The sequence below is a fragment of the Pantherophis guttatus genome, chromosome 3, assembly GCF_059756535.1.
Source record: "Pantherophis guttatus breed Tessera chromosome 3, ASM5975653v1, whole genome shotgun sequence".
NCBI classification, from domain to species: Eukaryota; Metazoa; Chordata; class Lepidosauria; order Squamata; family Colubridae; genus Pantherophis; species Pantherophis guttatus.
In genome coordinates this window covers 7,600,895-7,626,364 of record NC_142065.1, presented here as the reverse complement: position 1 = coordinate 7,626,364, position 25,470 = coordinate 7,600,895, and the positions used below count along the sequence as shown (strand labels likewise).

At 46.1% G+C, this 25,470-nt stretch overlaps 1 protein-coding gene across 5 annotated transcripts in view; it reads right to left on the bottom strand.

Annotated features, from left to right (window-relative positions):
- Positions 1 to 25,470, bottom strand: part of MYT1 (myelin transcription factor 1) — a 194,155-nt gene that overhangs the window by 71,878 nt on the left and 96,807 nt on the right. For all 5 annotated transcript variants that reach the window (XM_060684370.2, XM_060684372.2, XM_060684374.2 and 2 more), the window contains exons 5-9: positions 20,688 to 20,750; positions 18,105 to 18,358; positions 14,210 to 15,037; positions 8,655 to 8,789; positions 1,864 to 1,954 (exon numbers count right to left, since the gene is read on the bottom strand). In XM_060684370.2, the coding sequence (XP_060540353.2) occupies positions 1,864 to 1,954; positions 8,655 to 8,789; positions 14,210 to 15,037; positions 18,105 to 18,358; positions 20,688 to 20,750 (1,371 nt within the window). The remainder of the gene's footprint in view (positions 1 to 1,863; positions 1,955 to 8,654; positions 8,790 to 14,209; positions 15,038 to 18,104; positions 18,359 to 20,687; positions 20,751 to 25,470) is intronic.

The following is a 25,470-nucleotide window of genomic DNA, read 5'->3' as shown; positions in this document are numbered from 1 at the left end:
GGCAAGAAAAATGGCTTGTAAAATGGGATAAAATTCAACTAACAAATGTCTCGCAACAGAAATTTGGGGCTAAACTGTGATCATAAGTCAAGGATTATCTGTACTATAGGACTATTAGATAGTCCTTATTTATTTATTATTTATTTATTTTATTTATTTTGATTTTTATACCGCCCTTCTCCAGCAGGACTCAGGGCGGTGAACAGCTGAGATAAAACAGAGTATACAAAATTTTAAAAACAGTTTAAAAGGTAATTAAATAATTTCGGCCCACAATTTAAAACAACCCAATTAAAACCGAATTCAAATTAAAACTGAACGGATGGGATCAAGCCAGCCCGGCTAGATGAAATAAATGAGTTTTCAGGGCCCAACGAAAAGTCCAGAGGTCTGGTATCGTGCGTATCTCAGGGGGTAGGTCGTTCCAGAGGGCGGGTGCTGCCACAGAGAAGGCTCTCCCCCTGGGGATCACCAGCCGACATTGTCTGGCGGTCTTTGTGCGAGCATACTGGCTCGTGGGAGGCTATTGGCGGCAGAAGGCGGTCTCGTAGATACCCCGGCCCTAAGCCATGGAGCGCTTTAAAGGTGGTCACCAACACCTTGAAGCACACCCAGAAGACCACCGGGAGCCAGTGCAGCTCGCGCAGGAGAGGTGTCATATGGGAGCGCCCCGTCGCTCCCATAATCCCCCGCGTGGCCGCATTCTGGACCAACTGGAGCCTCCGGGTGCACCCCAAGGGGAGCCCCATGTAGAGAGCATTGCAGTAGTCCAGGCGGGAAGTGACGAGTGCCTGAGTGACTGTGCATAGGGAGTCCCGATCCAGAAAGGGATGCAACTGGCGTATCAGGCGGACCTGATAAAAAGCCCCCCTGGCCACGGCCATCATATGCTCTTCTAAAGACAGCCATGCATCCAGGAGGACGCCCAAGTTGCGAGCCCTCTCCGTGGGGGCCAGTGATTCGCCCCCAATAACCAGCGATGGCACCAGCTGGCTATATCGGGACGCTGGAAGCCACAGCCACTCGGTCTTGGAAGGATTGAGTCGGAGCCAGTTTCTCCCCATCCAGGCCCGCACAGCCTCCAGGCACCGGGACATCACTTCAAGGGCATCGTTGGGGTGGCCTGGGGTGGAGATGTACAACTGGGTGTCATAAGTGTACTGATGGAACTCCACCCCAAAGTCTATTTAACAAAGGACGACGACTGAGGCAATTTGCAGGGAACAACTTCATTCACTCTCCTTCGCGTCTTGATCTTAGTTCTCTGCAAATTGCTTCTGGGCTTTCTGCCAACCATAGTAAGATTACGATTATTTATTCTTTGGATTCTTGTAGGCTGTTAATAAAGTTAATTAACAGCCTTTGTTTGAAAAAGACTGATTTAATTTAGTAAACTAAGGTTTCTACAGACTTTGTGTGTGCTGCGTCCTTTGGGGTCCGTAGCTGGGGCAGAACACCTCCTGACAAGCAAGAGTCGATGGGGAAGCCAGATTCACTTAACGACCGTCTTGCTAATTTAACAAGTGCTGTGATTTAGTTAACAACCGTGACAAGAGAGGTCCTAAAGTAGGACGAACTCGCTTAACAAATGTTTCACTTCGCGACAGAGGTTTTGGGCTCAATGGTGATCGTAAGTCAAGGACCACCTGTAATTTTGCGTGTGTGTGTGCAAATTAATGCAAGATAGACAAGAGAAAAATGCAAGACAATTTCTGATGCCACTCTGTGTTTCCAGTCCTTTTCTGAATTTTCCTTCCCCCAGTTCGACTGCTGTCCCAATCAGCTAATCGTGTTTGTTAAACATACAGCTGCCTGGTCCATTATTTCAAATACCTCGGATATGGCAGAAAAAAAATCACATACCTTCGGTGAGTATTGCGGTTGCTATTTACATGGCCCTGTCCGGTGCATCCAGGTGTTGGACATTTTAATACATTCTCGTGCATGGCCAGGACTTGAGAATGAAGAAGAAAATGATGACAAAGGTGAGAATCATAGTAATAACAAAAGAAGTAACAGAATAACAGAGTTGGAAGGGACTTTGGAGTTCTTCTAGTCCAACCCCTGCTCCAGCAGGAAACCCTATACCAGGGGTGTCAAACTGAAGGGGCGGGGGCCGAATCTGGCCCGTGGGGCCGCCCTGGAAACAGCGAACGACTGGCCCGTGGTGCCTCTGCCAGTGAAAACGTAGCTCAGGAGGACCATGCAAGGCCCGCCCAGACTCCATTTTCGGCCGTGATGGCCTCCTGCAGCCCTCTGCCAGGGAAAACGGAGCTTGAGAGGGCCATTTGCAGCCCTCCCAGACTCCGTTTTTGGCTAGGACGACCTCCTGCAGCCATCTACCAGGGAAAACGGAACTCAGGAGGACCATGCAAAGCCCTCCCAGACTCCACTTTCAGCCGTGACGGCCTGCAGCCCTCTGCCAGAGAAAACATAGCTCGGGAGGACCATTTGCGGCCCTCCCAGACTCCGTTTTTGGCCACGACGGCTTCCCGCAGCCCTCTGCCAGGGAAAACGGAGCTCGAGAGGGCCATTTGCAGCCCTCCCAGACTCCGTTTTTGGCTAGGACGACCTCCTGCAGCCATCTGCCAGGGAAAACGGAACTCGGGAGGACCATGCAAAGCCCTCCCAGACTCCACTTTCAGCCGTGACGGCCTGCAGCCCTCTGCCAGGGAAAATGGAGCTCGGGGGGGACGCATGCGTCCCTCCGAACTCCGTTTTCCCTGGCAGAGGGCTGCAGGAGGCCGTCCCGACTGAAAATGGAGTTCGGGAACCTGTTTTTGCTGGCAGAGTGCTCAGGCCACCACAGGCGCCCCCCCCCCTTGCTGGACAAGAGTGACACCAAGCTGGCCATGCCCACCCTGGCTCCCCGAGGTCAAATACAACCCTGATGCAGCCCTCAATGAAATCGAGTTTGACACCCCTGTCCTATACCATTTCAGACAAATGGTTCTCCAATCTCTTTTTAAAAACCTCCAGTGATGGAGCACCCTCAACTTCTGGAAGCAAGAGACCCCCGCCCAAAAAAAACCCTGAGAGAAAGGAACATTAGTTATTTATTTCCTCACGGGTAAATGAAAAACCAAAATAAGTGCAAGTGTGCTGTTCTTTTTTCTTTACTTTCAAGGTTATCTTCACCCAAGGCAGCGAGGTTAAAAATATGTATGTTGGTTTTAAAGAATCAGAGGTTTGAGATAGATATATGGAAAGCCAATTCTTTGAACCTGATGTGCATCCATTGAAACTTTGGCACTGGATTATAAGTACCTTTCGTGGAGTTCAATGTGACTTCGAACCGTCGCTAAGTGACTGGTCATAAGTGAAGGACTACCTATACATAGTTGTTAAGGATATATATAGCCTTTGAACCTGCAACTCCTAGATTAATTTTTCAGTGGGCTTCTTATTGGATCAAAGCAATGTGTTTCCCAAAGCACCTGAAGGCCAGGCAAAAAATAATGGATGGAAACTGATCAAGGAGAGATCCAACTTAGAAGTAAGGAGAAATTTTCTGACAGTGAGAACAATCAACCAATGGAACAGAAGTTGCCTTCAGATATTGTAGGAGCTTCATCACTGGAGGCTTTGAAGAAGAGACTGCACTGCCATCTGTCAGAAATGGTGTAGGGTCTCCTGCTTGGGCGGGGGGTTGGACTAGATGACCTACAAGATCCCTTCCAACTCTGTTATTTACGGGACCGCCTACTACCACCAATAGCCTCCCACCGGCCAGTACACTCTCATAGAGAGGGACTCCTCCGGGTGCCATCAGCCAAACAGTGTCGACTGGCGGCCCCTAGGGGGAGAGCCTTCTCTGTGGGGGCACCTACCATCTGGAATGAGCTCCCCCCGGAGATACGGAGGATCCCGGATCTGCGTTCCTTCCGCCGTGCTGTGAAGACCTTTTTATTCCATCAAGCGGGCTTGGCCTGATCTCTTCCCTTTTTAAAATATGTAAATTTTAATCTGTTTTTAAATTATTGGGGTATTTTAATTTGTCTGGGCCAAAAAGTTTAATTTGATTTTATCGGGTTTTTAAATTTTGTGTATTTATGTATTTTATTGTTGGCTGTTCACCGCCCTGAGTCCTTCGGGAGTAGGGCGGTATACAAATCAAATAAAACCTAAAACCTAAACCTGTTATTTATAAAAAATAGATAGATAAATAAATAGATAGATAGATGATAGATAGATAGATAGATAGATAGATAGATAGATAGATAGATAGATAGATAGATAGATAGATAGATCTATCTATCTATCTATCTATAGATAGGATACATTGATAGATATTAGATAAATGACTGATGATAGAGGGAGAAATGAGAGATATGAGAGATGATAGAGAGAGAGAGAGGATGAGATGATAGAGATAGATAGATAGATAGATGATAGATAGATAGATAGGTAGATAGATGGCAGATGGATGATAAATGATAGATGATAAATGATAGATGGATGGATGATAGATGATAGAGGGAGAAATGATAGATATGAGAAGATGATAGAGAGAGAGGATGAGATGATAGATAGTTAGATAGATTGATAGATACATTGATAGATATTAGATAAATGATTGATGATAGAGGGAGAAATGAGAGATATGAGAGATGATAGAGAGAGAGAGAGAGGATGAGATGATAGAGATAGATAGATAGATAGATAGATAGATAGATAGATAGATAGATAGATAGATGGCAGATGGATGATAAATGATAGATATAAATGATGGATGGATGATAGATGATAGAGGGAGAAATGATAGATATGAGAAGATGGTAGAGAGGATGAGATGATAGATAGATATAGATGATATAGATAGATAGATAGATAGATAGATAGATAGATAGATAGATAGATAGATAGATAGATAGATAGATAGATAGAATGATAGGTATATTAGATAGCTAGCTGGCTAACTAGATATAGAGAGATAGAGAGATAGAGAGATAGAGAGATAGATAGATAGATAGCGCTAGCTAGCTAGCCAGACAGACAGACAGATCCCTTATAATTGTTTGCAGCATAAAATTAGTTAGAGAGAGAAGGGAGGAGAGATAGCTAGCTAGCTAGCTAGCTAGCTAATGATAGGTATATTAGATAGATAGATATAGATGAGATAGATATAGATGAGATAGATAGATAGATAGATAGATAGATAGATAGATAGATAGATAGATAGATAGATAGATAATGATAGGTATATTAGATAGCTAGCTAGCTACAGATAGATAGATAGATAGATAGATAGATAGATAGATAGATAGATAGATAGATGATAGATAGATAGATAGATAGATAGATAGATAGATTCCATATATTTATCTCAAATTTCTGATTCTTTAATACAAACATACATATTTTAATCTCACTGCCTTTTGTGAAGATAACCTTGAAAATAAAGAAAAAGATCTTTCAAAAGAACAGCACTTGCACTTATTTTTGTTTTTCATTTACCCGTGAGGAAATAAACAACCAATGTTCTCTTTCTCTCTTTCTCTCTCTCTTTTGTGGCTCTGCAGCCTTTGAAATGAACTGATAAGACAGACTGTTTTGTTATTGTTATTTTTTTTTTTCATAAGCTCACACCTTCTTTCTTGAGAGAGAATGATAAAAGAAATGATTTTAGACTCAGAAATAGCAAATATTTCCCCTTTGGGGGGAAAAAGGTAAATGAAACTCTTCCGTACCACCTTGTCTTATTAAAATTTAAAATCTCCCAGCACTGGCCTATTCAGCTTTCTCTCCAAATAGGTTGAGATGGAGAAAAATATCGCTTTCCCTCCCCCCCACCCTTCTTCTTGTCTTGCATTTTATAGGCGTCAGTACAGATGAAGTTGCTGATTTATCCCAAGGCAAGAGCCTATTGGGGTTGGGCGGCTGAAATAAATTTCAATAATCGATAAAATATATAAATTAAGGATACCCCCGACATTTTTGCTAGAGGATTCTTCATCCAGGCTCAGTAATCAGCCTCTGCTATTCTCCATTCATCCTTTCATGAGGAAAATCCGCAATTTTTCTAAAAGTAGGCCTAGACTCACATTCTATCCATCTAGCACAGATAGTCCTCAATTTATAACCGTTCATTTAGTGACCATTCAACGTTACAGTGGCACTGAAAAAAAACTAGCTTATTTTTCACACTTACGACCTTCGAAGCATCCCCACCAGGGATTGAAAGATTTTAGCAACCGGTTCTCTGCCCAGTTGCTGGGTGCGCATGGCCATTGGGGCATGGCCTAATCCAGTGATGGCTAACCTTTTTGCCATCGCGTGCCAGGAGTGGGGGGGAGTCGCGCGCACGCGTGCCCACATCCATAAGTCTATGCGCCCCGCTCCCGCGCAAGTGAGTGTGACTTCCCCGCTCTCCCCCCATTCCCCCCTCCTTGCTCCTGGCACGCGATGACACGGTGGGCCCGTTTTTTCACTCTCCCCAGGCTCCAGACCCTTTCTAGGAGCTTGGGGAGAGTGAAAACAGCCTTCCCCACCCCCCCAGAGGCCCTCCAGAGGCTGGAAATGGCCCGTTTGCCAACTTCCGGTGGGACGGGAAGGCCCGTTTTTCGCTCTCCCCAGCCTCCAGAGCCTTTCTAGGAGCTTGGGGAGGGCAAAAACAGACTTCCCCTCCCTCCGGAGGCCGGAAATGGCCCATTTGCCTACTTCCGGTGGGACAGAGTTGAGCTCGCGTGCCCAAAGATATGGTTACATGTGCCACGCGTGCCATAGGTTCGCCATCATGGACCTAGTTGGTTTCCTGCACCATGGTGGGGAGGGGGGGCATTTTTGTCCTCCCAAGACTCCGGAGGTTTTCCTTGAGCCTCCAGGAGGCTGAAAACGGCCTCCCCTGGGCTCCGGAGGCTCTCCGGAAGCCAAAAACAGGCCCGTTTCCGGACTTTTGGTACTTCCAGTAGGCCCGTTTTTCACTCTCCCAGAGCCTCTGTGCAGGGCCTGCAGTTACCTGGCATCCAAAATGGGCCGCATGGAAACTCCTGGGAGGGACGCGGTAGGGTGGGCGGGGTCACCCAGTCCTTGCAACTACCGGTTCGGCAAACCAGATTAAAATTAACATCCGGTTCGCCCGAACTGGTCTGAACTGGTTGAATCCCACCCCTGATCCCCACATGATCCAAATTCAGGCGCTTGGCAACTAACTGACTCATATTCATGACGGTTGCAGTGTCCCAGGGTCATGTGATCACCTTTGGTGACCTGACAAGCAAAGTCAATGGGGAAGCCAGATTCACTTAACAACCGGGCTATTAATTTAAGAGCCGCAGCGATTCACTTAACAACCGTAGCAAGAAAGGACATAAAACGGGGCAAAATTCAATTGTCTTGCTTAGCAAGAAAAATTTTGAGCTCAGTTGTGGTCGTAAATCAAGGGCTACCTGTATATACTTTAATCTCACAGTCTTCTCTGAGGATCAACTTGAAAGAAAATAAATAAAATTACAAGGGCTCCTCAATTTACACTGAAAAAAATGATTTACAACTGGTCCTCGCACTTACAACCATTGTGGCATCCCCACGGTCACATGACCAGAACTGAAGCACTTCTCAAATCGGCATGTACAGGTGTTCCTCGACTTACAACAGTTCATTTAGTGACCATTCCAAGTTACAACATCACTGAAAAAAGTGACTTATGACCATTTTTCACACTTACGACCGTTTGCAGCATGATTTACATTCAGATGCTTGAGAATGGATTCATGTTTATGACAGTTGCAATATCCCGGGGGTCACGTGATCCCCTTTTGCGACCTTCTGACCGGCAAAGTCGACAGGGAAAGCCAGATTCACTTAACAACCGTGTTGCTCACTTAACCACTGCGGCGATTCACTTAACAAACGTGGCAAGCAAAGTTGTAAAATGGAGCCAAACTGACTTAACAAATTTCTCACCGAGCAACATCACTTCTGGTTGCTCAATTGTGGTTGTACGTCGAGGACCACCTGTGCTTATTTTTTTTTTTATTTTTTTAAATTTGATTTATATGCCGCCCTTCTCCGAAGACTCAGGGCGGCTTACAATGTGCTCAGCAATAGCCTTCATCCTTTTTTGTATATTTATACAAAGTCAGCTTATTGCCCCCACAACTGGGTCCTCAATTTACCTACCTTAGAAAGGATGGAAGGCTGAGTCAACCTTGAGCCTGGTAAGATTCGAACCCTGCAGTAATTGCAGGCAGCTGGTCTTAATAACCAACTTAATAACAGGGTGCCTTAAACCCCTGTACTACCAAGGCTCTTATAACATTTTCAGTGTCCCGGGGTCATGTGATTTCCTTTTGGTGGCCTTCCCAACCAGCTTCCAAGAAGCCGAGTCTATAGGGGAAGCAGATCCATTTAAGGACCATGTGATTCACTTAAGAACTGCAGTGATTTGCTTAACGACCGTGGCAAAAAACAAACAAATCCTTGGCTACTCGATCAGGGGTTTCCAACCTTGGCAACTTTAAGACTTGTGGACTTCAACTCCCTGCTGGCTGAGGGATTCTGGGAGTTGAAGTCCACAAGTCTTAAAGTTGCCAAGGTTGGAGACCCCTGCACTAAATGAATGGTTGCACTTTGAGGATTTATCTGCAAACAGCTGTTTCATAAGAATTCCACTAACAGTTACCGCCATGTAGTGGATTTTAAGACGCACTTACTCTCCGGAGGAATCCTGTCTTTGTGCGGGCAACCGGATAAGCTGCGATGGTGAGGATAGAGTCCTGTGACGTGACCGGTGCCATCACAGCCTGGAGTGGGACATTTGATTTCACGCTTCTCGGGTCTTGAAGAATCTAGAAAATGAAGGAAGAGGGTGCATAAAGGACTTTACGATAAGATTTAGATGGGTAAAGTTGCTCCAAGAAACCTGTCCAGTCATCTACAATCATTTTTTCCCCTGAAAAAAAGGAGGGAGGGAAGGAGGGAGGGAGGGAGGGAGGGAGAGAGAGAGAGAGAGAGAGAGAGAGAGAGAGAGAGAGAGAGAGAGAGAGAGAGAGAGAGAGAGAGAATTTGGTCTAATGGTAAAGGTACTGAGCTAGAAAGTGGGAGACCGTGAGTTCTAGTCCTGTCTTAGGCATGAAAGTTGGGTGGGTGACTTTGGGCCAATCACCAGGCAATGGTGAGTTCTAGTCCTGCCTTAGGTGTGAAAGCTGGTTTGGTGACTTTGGATCAATCACCAGAAGATTGTGAATTCTAATCTGGTTTTAGGGATGAAACCTAATTGGATGATTTTGGGAAAAAAAATCACCAGGAGATGGTGGAGTTCTAGACCCACCTTAGCTGTGAAAGCCATCTGGCTGACTGTGGACCACTCATTCTCTCTCATCCTAGCCCACCTCACAGGGTGGTTGTTGCGGGGGAAATAGGAGAAGGAAGGTGTGTTGGATATGTTCATCTGCCTTGAGTTATTTGTAAAAATAATAAAGGTGGGATATAAATGGATGGATGGACGGATGGACAGACAGACAGATAGATAGATAGAGGGTTGGGATTCAGCCGGTTCGGACCAGTTCGTGTGAACCTGTAGTTATGGCCAGCGGCTGGGCCCACCCACCCGCCCTGGCGCTATCCCGTCTTATACAATCACAGTGTTTTCGACACAGTGTGAGCGAACGAAGCTATCCTGTCCTATACAATCACCATTTTTGATACAGCGCACAGGTGTGCAAGGCACGTGCTTGAGCGAGGCTATCCCGTCCTATACAATTGTTGTGTTTTTGACACAGCTTGCTGTGCGCAAGGGGTGTGCGCGCAAATGAAGCGAGCATGAGCGCACGCATGCTCACATTTTCGATTCTGGGCGAACCCATTGTTAAATTATGTGAAGCCCTCTTGTTGTGGCCCGTCAGCGGCCTGTGCGGATTGTAGCTGATTCTGACAGCGAGGAGGTTGGTGTGGTGCTGCGCCAGCACCCTGTGCAGCTGACACTCGAGTCAGACAATGAGGAGGCTGGAGACGATGTGGTGCCAGAGGTGGGGATTCAGTCAGGGCCTTCAGAACCTCCAGAAGCTCCCATAAGTGAAGAGGAAGAAGAGGAGGAGCCTCTTCTCGATGCATGGGCACAGAGAGCTGCCAAAAGGCAGGAGTGGTTCCTCAGGAGGAGGTCTCCTCGAGAGTAAGGCCTGGGGCTAATTGGCCACTCCCTTAGCCTATTTAAGGAGGAACGCTGATTGAAGCAATTTTGTAGGGAACAACTTTAGTTCATTCTCCTTCGCGTCTGGATTCTCTGCAAATTGCTTCTGGGCTTTCTGCCAACCTTAGTAAGATTGTGATTACTTTATCTTTGGTTTCTTGTAGGTTGTTAAGAAAGTTTATTAACAGCCTTTGTTTGGAAAAGACTGAGTTATTTTAGTAAATTTAAGTTTTCTACAGACTTTGTGTGTGCTGTGTTCTTTGGGGTCCCTAGCTGGGGCAGAACACCTCTTCTGGATGGATGGATAGCTAGATAGCTAGATAGATAATAGATTGATAGATCGATAGATTGATCGATCGATAGATAATAGATAGATAGATAGATAGATAGATAGATAGATAGATAGATAATAGATAGATAATAGATTGATCGATCGATTGATCAATCGATCGATCGATAATAGATAGATAATAGATATAGATAATATAGATAGATAGATAGATGATAGATAGATAGATAATAGATAGATAGATAGATAGATAGATAATAGATAGATAAATAGATAATAGATATAGATAATATAAATAGATAGATAGATAGATAATAGATCGATCGATCGATTGATTGATTGATCGATAGATAATAGAGAGATAATAGATATAGATAAGATAGATAGATAGATAGATAGATGATAGATAGATAATAGATAGATAGATAGATAGATAGATAGATAGATAGAATTCCTATGCAGATCAGATCTACATTCTGCTGTAGAGATTCCTGCTTGGGCGGGGGGTTGGACTAGATAACCTACAAGGTCCCTTCCAACTCTGTTAACTAGCCTCCCCAAGGGAACAACGTTTTGGCTCACCAAGACCCACGATGGTGGGGAAGTCCCATTATTTGCCTCATCAAGATGGCAGCGATGATTTTAAAAAATCGCCTTCCTGGGACGCTTTTCATCACTTCTGCGGCTTCCTCCGCTTCTTCCTGTACTCAAGAAAAGGCCTCTGTCCTTTGCAGGGAAGCCTTTCCTGGTTCCTGAACGTGTCGGAGATTCCCCGAGAAGTTGTGCCAAATGAAACACCACCCAGCCGCTTCCCCTTTCCTTTAAGAGCGTTCTTTGATTTACTTTCCTTAACTTCTCAAAGGCAGCTTTGAAGCTCGGCTGCCGGCAGCGTCAAAGTGAAACGTCCTTTCAAAGCTTTTCCGCAGCCCTACAAGCTCTCGTCTTCTGTGGGCAGGAAGACTTTAGGCGATTGAATTGGAACCCTACGGGCATCAAAGTGCCAAAGTTGCCTCGGTTTATTAACTCAAATGTCTACTTAACTCCGGTCTCCAAGTCTCTGGCAGGGATCAGAACAAAATACAGCCCTGGGAATCAAAGGTATTATAAGGTAGACTCTGGAGACTTGCTCCTTATCAGAATAACAGAAGAGTTCAATTTCAATTTCAATTTAATTCAATTTATATGCCGCCCCTCTCCAAAGACTCAGGGCGGCTCACACTACATAAGTTGGAAGGGACCTTGGAGGTCTTCTAGTCCAACCCACTACTGAAGCAGGAGACCCTCTACCAGTGATGGGGAATCTTTTCGGCACCGAGTGCCCAAACCAGAACATGCGTGGATGCGCGTGAATGTGTGCGCGTGTGGACGCCAGAGTACTGGAAATCCGAAGATCGGTTGGTTGGCACGCGAATGCCTTTTTTTTGGCTGTTTTTGGCTGTTTTTCGGGCCGTTTTTCAGGCCTTCAGCTTGAAAATGGCCAGAAAACGGTCTAAGAACCTTGGTAGTACAGTGGTCTAAGGCACCCTGTTATTAAGCTGGTTATTAAGACCAGCTGCCTGCAATTACTGCAGGTTCGAATCTCGCCAGGCTCAAGGTTGACTCAGCCTTCCATCCTTTCTAAGGTAGGTAAATTGAGGACCCAGATTGTGGGGGGCAATAAGCTGACTTTGTATAAATATACAAAAGGATGAAGGCTATTGCTGAGCACATTGTAAGCCTCCCTGAGTCTCCGGAGAAGGGCAGCATATAAATCAAATTAAAAAAAAAAAAAAAGAACAACCTGAAACGGCCTTGAAAGCAGCCCAAAAATGGCCTGAAAATGGCTAGAAAACAGCCTGAAAAACAGCCGAAACGACCCTGAAAACCGCCTGAAAACGGCCTGAAAAATGGCCTGAAAAACCGCCAAAAAATGGTGTGAAAATGGTATGAAACGGCCCTGAAACGGCCCAAAAAACAGCCTGTTTTTTGGTCATTTTTGGCCATTTTCAGGCCGTTTTCTGGTGCTCTGGCGCCTGGAAACCAGAAGAGCAGCTGGTGATGGCGTGCATGCCCACAAAGAGGGCTCTGCGTGCCACCTCTGGCATGCGTGCCATACGTTCGCCATCACAGCCCTATACCATTCCAGACAAGTGACTGTCCAGTCTCTTCTTAAAAACCTCCAGTGATGGAGCACCCACAACTTCTGGTGGCAAGCTGTTCCGCTGGTTTATTCTTCTCATTATCAGGAAATAGGGTTAATTGGCAGTGTCTGAAAAGGTATATACTAAACTTTTACCAGGCTACAGGTAATCCTCAATTTACAACCATAACGGAGTCTGCCCATCACAGTCGTAAATTGTAATGGCTGTAAGACGGGCAGGTCATGTCATTTACCATGTTTTACCACTTTTTTGTTATATCTACACCGTGTGAGTTCTAGTCCCACTTTTGGCAGGAAAGCCAGCTGGGTGTCTTTGGGCCAGTCATTCTCTCTCAGCCTGACCCACCTCACAGGGTTGTTGTTGTGTGGAAAATAAGAGGAGGAAGATGTGTGTTGGATACGGTCGCCGCCTTTGAGCTATTTGTAAACATATTAAAGGCTGGATGCAAATAAATAAATAAATAAATAAATAAATAAATAAATAAATAAATAAATAAATAAATAAATAATAAAGCAGCTGCCACTGTTAACTGAGCACCACAGTTGTCATCATCATCATCATCATCATCATCATCATCATCATCATCATCATCATTATTATTATTATTATTATTATTATTATTATTATTATTTCGATTTCTATACCGCCCTACTCCCGAAGGACTCAGGGCGGTGCACAGCCAGACAATAAAAACACATCCATACAAAATTTAAAAGTAGAATAAAATCAAATTAAATAGTTTTGGCTCCGACAAATTTAAAACCCCAAACTGTTTAAAACCAATTTTAAAATTGAATATATAAGATACTAAAAGATATTTAAAAATTGACAATCTTTTATGAAAGAGAGAGAAAATTAGGCCAGGCCCGCCTGGTGAAATAATAAGGTTTTTAAGGCGCGGCGGAAGGTGCGCAGATCCGGGATCCTCCGTATCTCTGGGGGGAGCTTGTTCCAGATAGTAGGTGCCCCCACAGAGAAGGCCCTCCCCCTGGGGGCCGCCAGTCGGCATTGTTTGGCTGACGGCACCCGGAGGAGCCCCTCTCTATGGGAGCGTACCGGCTGGTGGGAGGCTATTGGTGGTAGTAGGCGGTCCCGCAAATACCCAGGTCCTAAGCCATGGAGCGCTTTAAAGGTGGTAACCAAAACCTTGAAGCGCACCCGGAAGACCACCGGGAGCCAGTGCAGCTCGCGCAGGAGAGGTGTTACATGGGAACACCATGTCGCTCCCATTACCACCCGCGCAGCCGCACTCTGCGCCAGTTGGAGCCTCCGGGTGCTCCTCAAGGGGAGCCCCATGTAGAGAGGTTTTCATTAAGAAAACCCCACAGTTGTTAAGTGAACTAGTGGCTTGCTATGGCTGCTGCTTTGCCGACATTGATTTATGACCGTTGCAGTGTCCCCGGGGCCTCACGACCGCCATTTGGAACCTTCCGAGGAGGTTTCCAACAAGCAAAGTCAATAGGGGAAGCCGGATTCCCTTAGCGACTGCATGATTCACTTAACAACTGCATCGATTCGCCAAAAGTTGCTGAGGCAAGAACGGGAGCTCATCCCATCTCGCGTGCTCGGGTCTCAAACCCAGGCTGTCAGCTTTCCAGCCGGAAGGAAAGCTCAGTGTCTTTTGACGCGCGGAGCCGTCTCTCTTCTTACCTTTGCTGTAATAGTTCTTCCTGATGGAGTCCAAGGTCTTGTTCTGCTTCTCCTCCGCTTGGAAGTGTTTCGCGTGCTCTCCCGTCGCCTGCTGCCCGGGCTCCCTCACCACCTTGACCTGTTCCGCTTTCAGGGCGATGGCCTGCTCCAACAGGCCCAGGTTCCCCCGCGTCATCATGTCATACATCTCGGATTCGTCGGTCACGGTGGACTTCTGAGAGTGGGTGTCGTCATCCTTTTCATCGTCGGACCTCACCTCCACAATGACAGAATATTCCGGCTTGGGGTCGACCGCTTGTCGTTCACAGTGAGTTTGGGGGCTACCCTGAGACGTGTGAGGCGCTTCTTGACAGACGACATCAGCCATCGCTTCCTCTTCCTCTTCTTCCTCCTCTTCGTATTCATCTTCTTCTTCCTCCTCCTCCTCCTCTTCTTCTTCCTCCTCCTCCTCCTCTTCTTCTTCTTCTTCCTCCTCCTCCTCTTCTTCCTCCTCCTCTTTTTGGAGTTTGCACGAGTCCTCACAGCTCGCCTCATCCTCCCGATGTTCCAGGCACAAGTCACTGCTCCTCTCGCTGGTGACCTCGATCACTTCTTCTGCATCTTCTGTATGGATGATGATCTCCTTTTCGCACTGCTCCTCAACGGCTTCTTCCTCTTCTTCCTCTTCCTCTTCTTCTTCTTCTTCTTCCTCCTCCTCCTCCTCCTCTTCTTCTTCTTCTGTTGCTCCTTCACAGAGCAAGTGCATGGTGTTTCCCCCGCTGCTCGAGACCTCGCCTTCGCTTTCCGACACGGGCCGTTTAGAGACGAGAGTTCCTTCTGTTCTTTGGCCTGGGTTGAAAAAAGAATGATTGCTTGAAAATGGTTGTAGGTACAACCGGGGTTGGCGGGGGGCGGGGGTGGGGGAGGGTAAGCGTGTCCCTACTTTTGTGTCCGTTGTGTGGTGTGTGTGAGGCTTTTGCACGGCAAGCGGGATAGCAAGTACAGGGAGACACTGGGGCGTCCTTGGTGCACACTGAGCTTGGGGGTTTTCTTGTTGACATTTCATGACCCAATTAGGTAACATCATCAGTGCTTGAAGGGATGGGTGTTTGTGGAGTGGAGGGAGGAGGAGGAGGAGGAGGAGGAGGAGGAGGAGGAGGAGGAGGAGGAGGAGGAGGAGGAGGACAGTGGGGTCTTTGGTGCTCTCTGAGATTGTTGATTTTCTTACAAACATTTCATGACCCAACTAGCTAATATCATCAGTGCTTGAAGGGAGGGTTGTTTGTGGAGTGGAGGGAGGAGGAGGAGGAGGAGGAAGAGGAGGAGGAGGAGGAGGAGGAAGAGGAGGAGGAGGAGGAGGAAGAGGAAGAGGAAGAGGAAGAGGAGGACAGTGGGGTCTTTGGTGCTCTCTGAGATTGTTGATTTTCTTACAGACATTTCATGACCCAATTAGGTAACATCATCAGTGCTTGAAGGGAGGGTTGTTTGTGGAGTGGAGGGAGGAGGAGGAAGAGGAGGAAGAGGAAGAGGAAGAGGAGGAGGAGGAGGACAGTGGGATCTTTGGTGTTCTCTGAGATTGGTGGTTTTCTTGCGGACATTTCATGACCCAACTAGGTAACATCATCAGGGCTTGAAGGGAGGGGTGCTCGTGAAGTGGAGAGAGGAGGTGGAGGAGGAGGAGGACAGTGGGATCTTTGGTGCTCTCTGAGATTGGTGGTTTTGCAGACGTTTCATGACCCAACTAGGTAACATCATCAGTGCTAGAAGGGAATAGGGCTTGCTCTCATTTTATATTCTAGTGGCTTGCCCTATTAGCACCGGTGGGAGTGGTCTAGGAGCCCAACTGAAGAACCTCCAAGACCTCTCCCAACAACACCGATGGCGCAATCTGCTAGAATACAGGGAATCCTGGACTTAACAACAGTCCATTTAGTGACCGTTCAAAGTTATAAGGGCACAAGGGGAAAAAAAGTGACTTGGGACCGCTTTTCACACTTACGACCGTTGCAGCATCCCCAGGCGCACGTGATTTACATTCGGATGCTTGACAGCCGACTCACATTTATGACGGTTGCGCAGCGTCCCAAGATCATGTGATCCCCTTTTTGTGACCTTCCGACAAGCAAAGTCAGTGTGGGAAGCCAGGTTCACTTAACAACCTTGGTGCTAATTTAAGAACGGCAGCGATTCATTTAATAAACGTGGCGAGAAAACTCATAAAACGGGGCCAAACTCACTTAACAAATTTCTCACTTAGCCACATCAATTTTGGGCTCAATTGTGGTCGTAAGTCGAGGACTACCTGTATAAATTGAGAGCAAACCCCATGCCTTACTATCACTGATGTTGTTACGTAGTTGGGTCATGAAACGTCCCCAAGAAAACAACCCAGCTCCAAGAACACCAAGGACTTCTCAAAATGTAGCTCCATTCTTAATTTTCTGAATTAATTAATTAATTAATTAATTATTTAAATTTCTATACCGCCCTTCTCCTTTCGGACTCAGGGCGGTGAACAGCCAAAAATAAAACATTTGTACACAAAAGTCCTTCGGGAGTAGGGCGGTATACAAATTGAAATAATAAATAAATAAATAAAAATAATTTTAAAATAATTAAATAAAGTTTGGCCCATAATTTAAAACATTTCAATTAAAATCAGTATAAATTGATGAATGAAGAACTTATGGACATATTATTAGAGCAGGGGTCTCCAACCTTGGCAACTTTAAGCTTGGAGGACTTCAACTCCCAGGCTGGGGAATTCTGGGAGTTGAAGTCCTCCAAGCTTAAAGTTGCCAAGGTTGGAGACCCCTGATTTAGAGGAGCCATTGCAGCTGGCCCTAGGCAGCTACCGGTTCTGTGGGTGTGGCTTATTTTGTAAGCGTGGCTTGATGGTCATGTGACAATTCTTTAGGATTTAGCAGAGGTACTGCTCTACCAGGCTTTTAACTGCTTGCAGAGCTGTACCGATCTACACATTTATTTTTTGCAGGCACTGATCTACTCTTGTATTTTTGCAGGCACTGACCTACTCTTGTATTTTTGCAGGCACCAGTCTACTCATTTATTTTTGCAGGCACTGGTCTACCCATGTATTTTTGCAGGCTCTGTTCTACTCATGTATTTTTGCAGGCACTGACCTACTCATGTATTTTTGCAGGCACTGACCTACTCATGTATTTTTGCAGGCACCGGTCTACTCATTTGTTTGCTTTTAACACTGATCAGCTGTAGGGCGGCCCTTTGAAGCCCCGCGGCAAGAGTTTAAACAGTTTTTTTCCCTCTAGCCATCAGCTGGGACTCAGGAGGCAGCAATAGATTGGGGGTGGGGCCAAATAAAAGGTAAGAATAACCCGGGGGGTGGGGGGGCACGGGGGGAGGGAGGCAGAACCGGTTCGGTGACATCATATCGTCACCGCTACCGGCTCGGGAGAACCAGACCGAACCGGGAGAAACCCACCACTGCTTTGAAGTTACGATGGCACTGAAAAACTGACTTATGACTAGTCCTCATACTTATGATCATCGCAGCATTTCCCCACGGTCACGTGATCAAAATTCAGATACACTTGGCAACGGGCATGTTCATAGGACAGTTGCATTCTCCTGGAGTCATGTGATCTCCATTTGCGGCTTTTCTAACCAGCTTCTGACGAGCAAAGTCAACCGGGGGAAATTAGGTTTGCTTAACAACCAGGCGATTCACTTAACAAGGGCAGCGATTCGTTTAACAACGGTGGCCAAAAAGGTCATCAAACGAGGCACAAGTCCCTTAACAACGGCCTCACTTAGCAACGGAAATTCTGCTCCCCGGACTCACTTAAGAACCATCTTGGTTTTGCGATGGAAATTCTGGTCGTTAAGTCGAGGACTACCTGTACAGTGTCGACATGATCAGAAGCAACCCCCGCACCTTCTTCCGAGGGAGGGCTGCTGGACGCCTCCTTTTGGGCCAGGGCTTCTCCCTCGTCTTCCTCTTCCAGGGTGCCTTCTGAATCGTCCGTCACAGAGTCCTGCTTGGCTTCGGCCTCTTCGCTCCCATCACTGTCCACATTGTAGCCCTCGTCAAGGGTGAGCTTCAAGGGATGCGACTTCCTCTTGGGCGCCAGGTGTTCTGCTTCTACGTGCTGGAGTTTCCTCTTCTTCGCCAGAGGGCAGCTTTGTAAACTAGGAGGAAAACCGAGAGAAAAGAGGAAGAGGGAGAGAGAGAGAGGAAGAAGAAGAAGAGAAAGAGAAAGAAGAGAGAAAGAGAAAGAGAGAAAAATAGAAACAGAAAGAGAAGGAAGAGAAAGAGAGAGAGAGAGAAACAGAAACAGAGAAACAGAAACAAAGAGAGGAAGAGAAAGAGAGAGAGAAAGAAAGAGAAAGAGAGAGGAAGAGGGAGAGAGAGAAACAGAGGAAGAGAAAGAGACAAAGAGACAAAGAAAAAGAGAAAGAGAGAAACAGAAACAGAGAGAGAGGAAGAGAAAGAGAGAGAGAAGCAGAAACAGAAAGAGAGGGGAAGAGAAAGAGAGAGAGAAAGAGAAACAAAGAAGGAAGAGAAAGAGAGAGAAAGAAAAATAGAAACAGAAAGAGAGGGGAAGAGAAAGAGAGAGAAAGAGAAACAGAAACAGAAAGAGAAGGAAGAGAAAGAGAGAGAAAGAAAAACAGAAATAGAAAGAGAGAGGAAGAGGGAGAGAGAGAAACAGGAAGAGAAAGAGAAAAAGAGAAAGAAAAAGAGAGAAACAAACAGAGAGAGAGGAAGAGAAAGAGAGAGAAAGAAAAATAGAAAGAGGAAGAGGAAGAGAAAGAGAGAGGTGGAGAGAGAAAGAGAGAGAGAAACAGAAACAGAGGAGGAGCAAGAGCAAGAGAAGAGAAAGAAGAGGAAGAGAGGAAGAGAGAGAGAAACAAAAACAAAAAGAGAGGAAGAGAAAGAGAGAGAAAGAGGAAGAGAGGAAGAGAAAGAGAGAAAGAAAGAGAAAGAGAGAAGAGAGAGAGAGAAACAGAAACAGAAGGAAGAGCAAGAGAAGAGAAAGAAAGAGAAAGAGAGAGCAAGAGAGAGAAACAGAAATAGAAAGAGAGGAAGAGAAAGAGACAGAAAGAGAAAGAAAAAGAGAAAGAGGGAAAGAGAAAGAGAGAAACAGAAACACAAAGAGAGAAGAGAAACAGAGAGAAACAGAAACAGAGAGAAAGAGAGAGAGAGAGAAGCATAAGAGAAACATCTCAACACACTGTGGTAGAAAGAGGCGTCTACAGAACCGTATGTCCATTTCCTAGTGCTATTAATTTGATGGAAGCTCAGAATTATAACTACTGTATATAAATAGCACGTAAGAGTCCATATCATCCCATAATATTCTCAGCATGATCTGGTTAATGACCAACTGAATATCCAAGGTGTGCATTTTCCACATTATAAAGAGTTTTCAGGTTATTATAGTTCAACTTTCTGGGCCATTCTCATCTCTGGCCACCTTGAATCGATTCTTATGAGAATGCAGATTCTTGCCTATTACTTCCAAGAAACTAGAAGCATCAATCAAAGGCGCTCTGTTCTTCTGTAAGAAAACAGATATTCAAAGAGGCCCCTTTCTCTGCTGATCATGATGAGTTATAAGGAGGTACTACAGCTCACTGTCGCCTAGTGATTGGCCCAAAGCTGACTTTTATGCATAAGGTGGAACTAGAACTCACAGTCTCCTAATGAATGGCTCAAAATCATCCAGTGGGACTGGAACTCACAGTCACCTGGTGATGGGCCCAAAGTCACCCATCTGGCTTTCATGCCTAAAGTGAAACTGGAACTCACAGTCTCCTGGTGATTGGCTCAAAATCATCCAGTTGGCTTTCATGCCTAAAGTGGAACTAGAACTCACAGTCTCCTAGTGATTGCCTCAAAATCACCCAGTTGGCTTTCATGCCTAAGGTGAAACTGGAACTCACAGTCACCTGATGATTGGCCCAAAGTCATCCAGCTGGCTTTCATGCCTAAGGTGGGACTAGAACTCACAGTCTCCTGGTTTTTAGACCAGCCCCTTAACCACTGGCTGATAATAAGCTTGTGTTGGCCAGAATATTGGTGCTCTAAGTGCTCCTCAACAGGAAGAATATTTCCCCAGGAAAATTGGCCACCAATTTGGAAGATAGTTTAGTGTTTTTTTTTTTGCTTTTTTAAAATTTGATTTATATGCCGCCCTTCTCCGGAGACTCAGGGTGGCTTACAATGCGTTAAGCAATAGCCTTCATACTTTTGTATATTTATACAAAGTCAGCTTATTGCCCCCACAAACTGGGTCCTCATTTTACCTACCTTAGAAAGGATGGAAGGCTGAGTCAACCTTGAGCCTGGCGAGATTCGAACCTGCAGTAATTGCAGGCAGCTGGTCTTAATCACAATGCTTTTAGTCTGCTGAGCCACCAGGCCCTCCTGGGGCCTCCTTGCTAAGACATCTGAATTCAGTGAAGGTGACTGGGATGGCGATGGAATTAGAGATGCCAAACGGACATGAAAACTCACCTCCTGTGTCTCGCGTACTTTCCTCGAATGTGTCCTGATCCGTTGCATCCTGGAGTGGGACAGCTGTGTGAAGAGGGTGACACACACAAGAAATAAAGGAAATAAAAGCGGGTATAATTTCCAAGACGGAGGGGAGGGGAAGTGGGAAGAGGGAGACACCAAATCAACTCAACCTCAGGTAGTCCTCGACTTACAAGATTTTAGTGACAACGGCACTGGACAAAGTGAATTATGAGTGTTTTTCACACTTAACAATCTTTCCAGGATCCTCATGGACGTGTGATCACAACTGGGATAACAATAGCGATAGTATTTAGACTTATATACCGCTTCACAGTGTTTTACAGCCCTCTCTAAGCGGTTTACAGAGTCAGCTTCTTGCCCCCAAACAATCTGGGTCCTCATTTTACTGACCTCGGAAAAATGGAAGGCTGAGTCAACTTTGAACCGGTCAGGATCGAACTTCTGGCATTGGGCAGAGTTAGCCTGCAATACTGCATTCTAACCACTGCGCCACCTCGGCTCTATACAGATTGCTTGGCAATTGGCATGACTTACAACACAAAAGCACTGAAAAAAAGTGATTTATAATCCGTTTTCACACTGTTGCGGCATCCCCATGATCAAAATTCAGACGCTTGGCAACTGACTTGTATTTATGATGGCATGATGGCAGCCGTCCCGGGAAGGTCACGTGATCCCCTTTTGTGACCGTCTGACAAGCAAAGTCAATGGGGAAGCCAGATTCACTTAACAACCGGGTTCCGAACTTAACTAAAGCAGTGATTCGTTTAACAACCGTGGCAAGAAAGGTGGTTAAACGGGGCAAAACTCAACCGCTGTCTTGCTTAGCGACAGAACTTTGAGGCTCAGCTGTTGGTCGTAACTCGAGGACTACCTGTACATGATTGATGGAGAGCACCTGAAGGCACCGGGTGCCTCTGAGAGCAAAGTGACACCTAGAAGCATCTCAGGGAAGAGAAGAGAATGGATTCCCTTTCGACATTTCCTCGGCTGCTTTTGAATTCAAAGGAGGGAAGGCGGCGTGATTTGTGATTTGCTAAAAATTAATGAAATGAGTCACCCCATTTAATTAAATGAAGGGCTCATTATAGTTTTATGAGTGTGTTTAATTAAAGATTTGCATATGTAAGAGCAGGCCTTTTAAAAGCAAGCAATTCCCACACTTAGGCTCTTAACGGCCAGGGAATTTCATTTTATTTATGTGTTATAGTTTTTCTCTCCCTCATTCACACACAGACACATAAACACACAAACACACACACAAACACACACAGACACACAGACACACACACGTCATATCACTCAATCCCATGGAGTTTCTGCTCCTTCCTACGTCTTTCAGACAATGATTGAATAAATGGCATTCTTCGCTTAACTTCTGGTTTTCCGGAATGGATTTCCGTGAACGTAGTTTTGAGATCGTCACTCGATTTATGACCATTGGTTCACCATCTGTTTGAAGTGACGATGGCACTTGGGAAACTCGCAGTTATGACCGTTGTACACAGTGGTGGGTTTCAAATTTTTTTACTACCGGTTCTGTGGGCGTGGCATGGCTTGGTGGGCATTGCAGGGGAAGGATACTGTAAAATCTCCATTCCCAACCCACTCCAGGGGAAGGATACTGTAAAACCTCCATTCCCTCCCCAATCCAGGGGAAGGATACTGTAAAACCTCCATTCCCTCCCCAATCCAGGGGAAGGATACTGTAAAACCTCCATTCCCTCCCCAATCCAGGGGAAGGATACTGTAAAATCTCCATTACCTCCCCAATCCAGGGGAAGGATACTGTAAAACCTCCATTCCCTCCCCAATCCAGGGGAAGGATACTGTAAAATCTCCATTCCCACCCCACTCCAGGGGAAGGATACTGTAAAATCTCCATTCCCACCCCACTCCAGGGGAAGGATACTGTAAAACCTCCATTCCCACCCCACTCCAGGGGAAAGGATATTGCAAAATCTCCATTCCCACCCTACTCCAAGGGAAGGTTACTGCAAAATCCCCATTTCCTCCCAATCAGCTGGGACTCGGGAGGCAGAGAATGGATGGGGGCTGGGCCAGTCAGAATTTTTACTACCGGTTCTCTGAACTACTCAAAATTTCCGCTACCGGATCTCCAGAACTGGTCAGAACCTGCTGAAACCCACCTCTGGTTGTACTATCCCCGCAATCATGTAATCACAATTTCAGCCCTTGGCATTGTTGTGGCTCCGTTGCCTGAGCCTGAGCTATCAACAGATGCAGACTCTGAGAGTTGGCAAGGCCTCCCTCTCCAGGACGCTCCTCTCTGGCATTGCCTCTGGAGGACACCGAAGGCCAAGAGATAGGCCCAGAGCCAAGCATGTCCCTGCAGCCACAGGTGGACAGCGACGAAGGAGATAAGTGCTGGCTGGATCCTCGACAGCAGCGCAGGGAGAAGCGTGCGCAGCTGAGGGGAAGGTGTGCCAGAAATTAGCTGAGTCACTGGACCACACCCCACAGGGTATAAATGTGGGTATGGTACCTGGTTCAGTTTGTGATGAGCAAAAACTAGAAATAATCCATGATCTCTGCGTTACTGGACTTCTGCCTGCCTTGTCAGACTGCATTTGGACTAATCCTTGTATTGTTGAAACTTTGCCTGCTTTATCGGAATGCTTGCAGTCTAATCTTTGTTTTGTGTGAGTAAAGTCTGAATTGGCAGCTAGCCACTGGGTTGCTGCCAGCTTTATCTTCAAAGACTTTGTCATGTGGTTTATTAACTCCGGGCTGTCTGTGGGGGTGCGTGTGTGGGACGGGGACAGAACAGGCATCTGGTTGGCATTTAGGACTGGCTGCAGCTTCCTGCGATTAGGATTTGCAACCTTTTTTGTCAAGCCTGGGAAAGCTTTAATTTGCATAACGACAGCTGTAAAAACGGTCATAAACGGGGTCCGACTTGAATTATAACTGCAAAACCTGCGGCTGAAATTCTGATCTCAATTCTAGCTGTAAATTGAGGACTATCTATACAGCCGGTCCTCACACTTACGACCGTTGCAGCATTTCCCCAGGGTCACGTGATCAAACTTGGGGCGCTTGGCAACCAATGTGTACAGGTAGTCCTTGACTTACGACAGCTCACTTAGTGACCGGTCGAAGTTACAATGGCACTGAAAAAAGTGACTTATGACCGTTTTTCATACTTATGACCGTTTCAGCATCCCCCATGGTCACAGGATTTTCGTTCGGATGCTTGACAACTGACTCACATTTATGACGGGTGCAATAAATAACCTGGCATCATGTGATTCCCCTTTTGTGACCTTCTGACGAACCAAGTCAATGGGGAGCCAATTCACTTAACAACCGTGTTACTAACTTAACAAGTGCAGTGATTCACTTAACAACGGTGTCAAGAAAAGTTGTAACAAATGTCTCCCTTAGCAATATAAACTTTGGGCTCAGTTGTGGTCATAAGTCGAGAACTACCTGTATTTTTGACTTCCCTGCCGTCTTCCCACAAGCAAAGTCAATGGGGGAAACTAGATTCATTTAATGACCACATGATTCTCTTAACAACTGCAGTGAGTCGCTTAATAACCATGAGAAAAAAGTTGATAAAATCAGGGATGACTCACTTAACAACCGCCTTGCTTGGCAATGGAAGCATTGGGGAGCCATGGTCCTAATTATGGTTGTAAGTTGAGGACTACCTGTTTTCCAGAATAGGCCATGAGTGAATGGATCCCAAATGAAACCTCAACATCCAACCGCTCAGAATTTGGTACCGGTGGTCCTTGATTTATGATCACAATTGAGCCCCAAATGTATGTTGCTAAGTGAGACAGTTGTTAAGTGAGTTGTACCCCATTTTACGACCTTTCTTGACACAGTTATGAAGTGAATGACTGCAGTTATTAAATTAGTGACACGGTTGTTAAGTGAATCTGGTTTCCCCATTGACTTTGCTGGTCACAAAATGGGATCAAGTGACCTCGCGACACAGCAACCATCAGCCATAGATGCCAGTTGCCATGCATCCTAATTTTGGTCACGTGATCATGAGGATGCTTCCTTCCTTCCTTCCTTCCTTCCTTCCTTCCTTCCTTCCTTCCTTCCTTCCTTCCTTCCTCTTTCTTTGTTTCTTCTCCTTCCTTCCTTCCTTCTCTCCCTCCCTCCCTTGTTCCTTCCTTCACTCCTTCCTTCCTTCCTTCCTCTTTCTTTGTTTCTTCTCCTTCCTTCCTTCCTTTCCTCCCTCCCTCCCTCCCTCTTTCCTTCCTTCACTCCTTCCTCCTTTCCTCTTTCTTTGTTTCTTCTCCCTTCCTTCCTTCCTTCCTTCCCTCCCTTCCTCCCTCTTTCCTTCCTTCACTCCTTCCTTCCTTCCTCTTTCTTTGTTTCTTCTCCTTCCTTCCTTCCTTCCTCCCTCCCTCCCTCTTTCCTTCCTTCACTCCTTCCTTCCTTCCTCTTTCTTTGTTTCTTCTCCTTCCTTCCTCCCTCCCTCCCTCCCTCCCTCCCACCCTTCCACTAAACGAATGGCTGTAAGCAGTGGTGGATTTCAAAATTTTGTACTACCGGTTCTGTGGGTTTGGTGGGCGTGGCATGGCTTGGTGGGCGTGGCTTGGTGGGCATGCCAAGGGAAGGATACTATAAAATCTCCATTCCCACCCCACTCCAGGGGAAGGATACTGTAAAATCTCCATTCCCACCCTACTCCAGGGGAAACTTACTGCAAAATCCCCATTTCCTCCCGATCAGCTGGGACTCAGGAGGCAGAGAATAGATGGGGGCGGGGCCA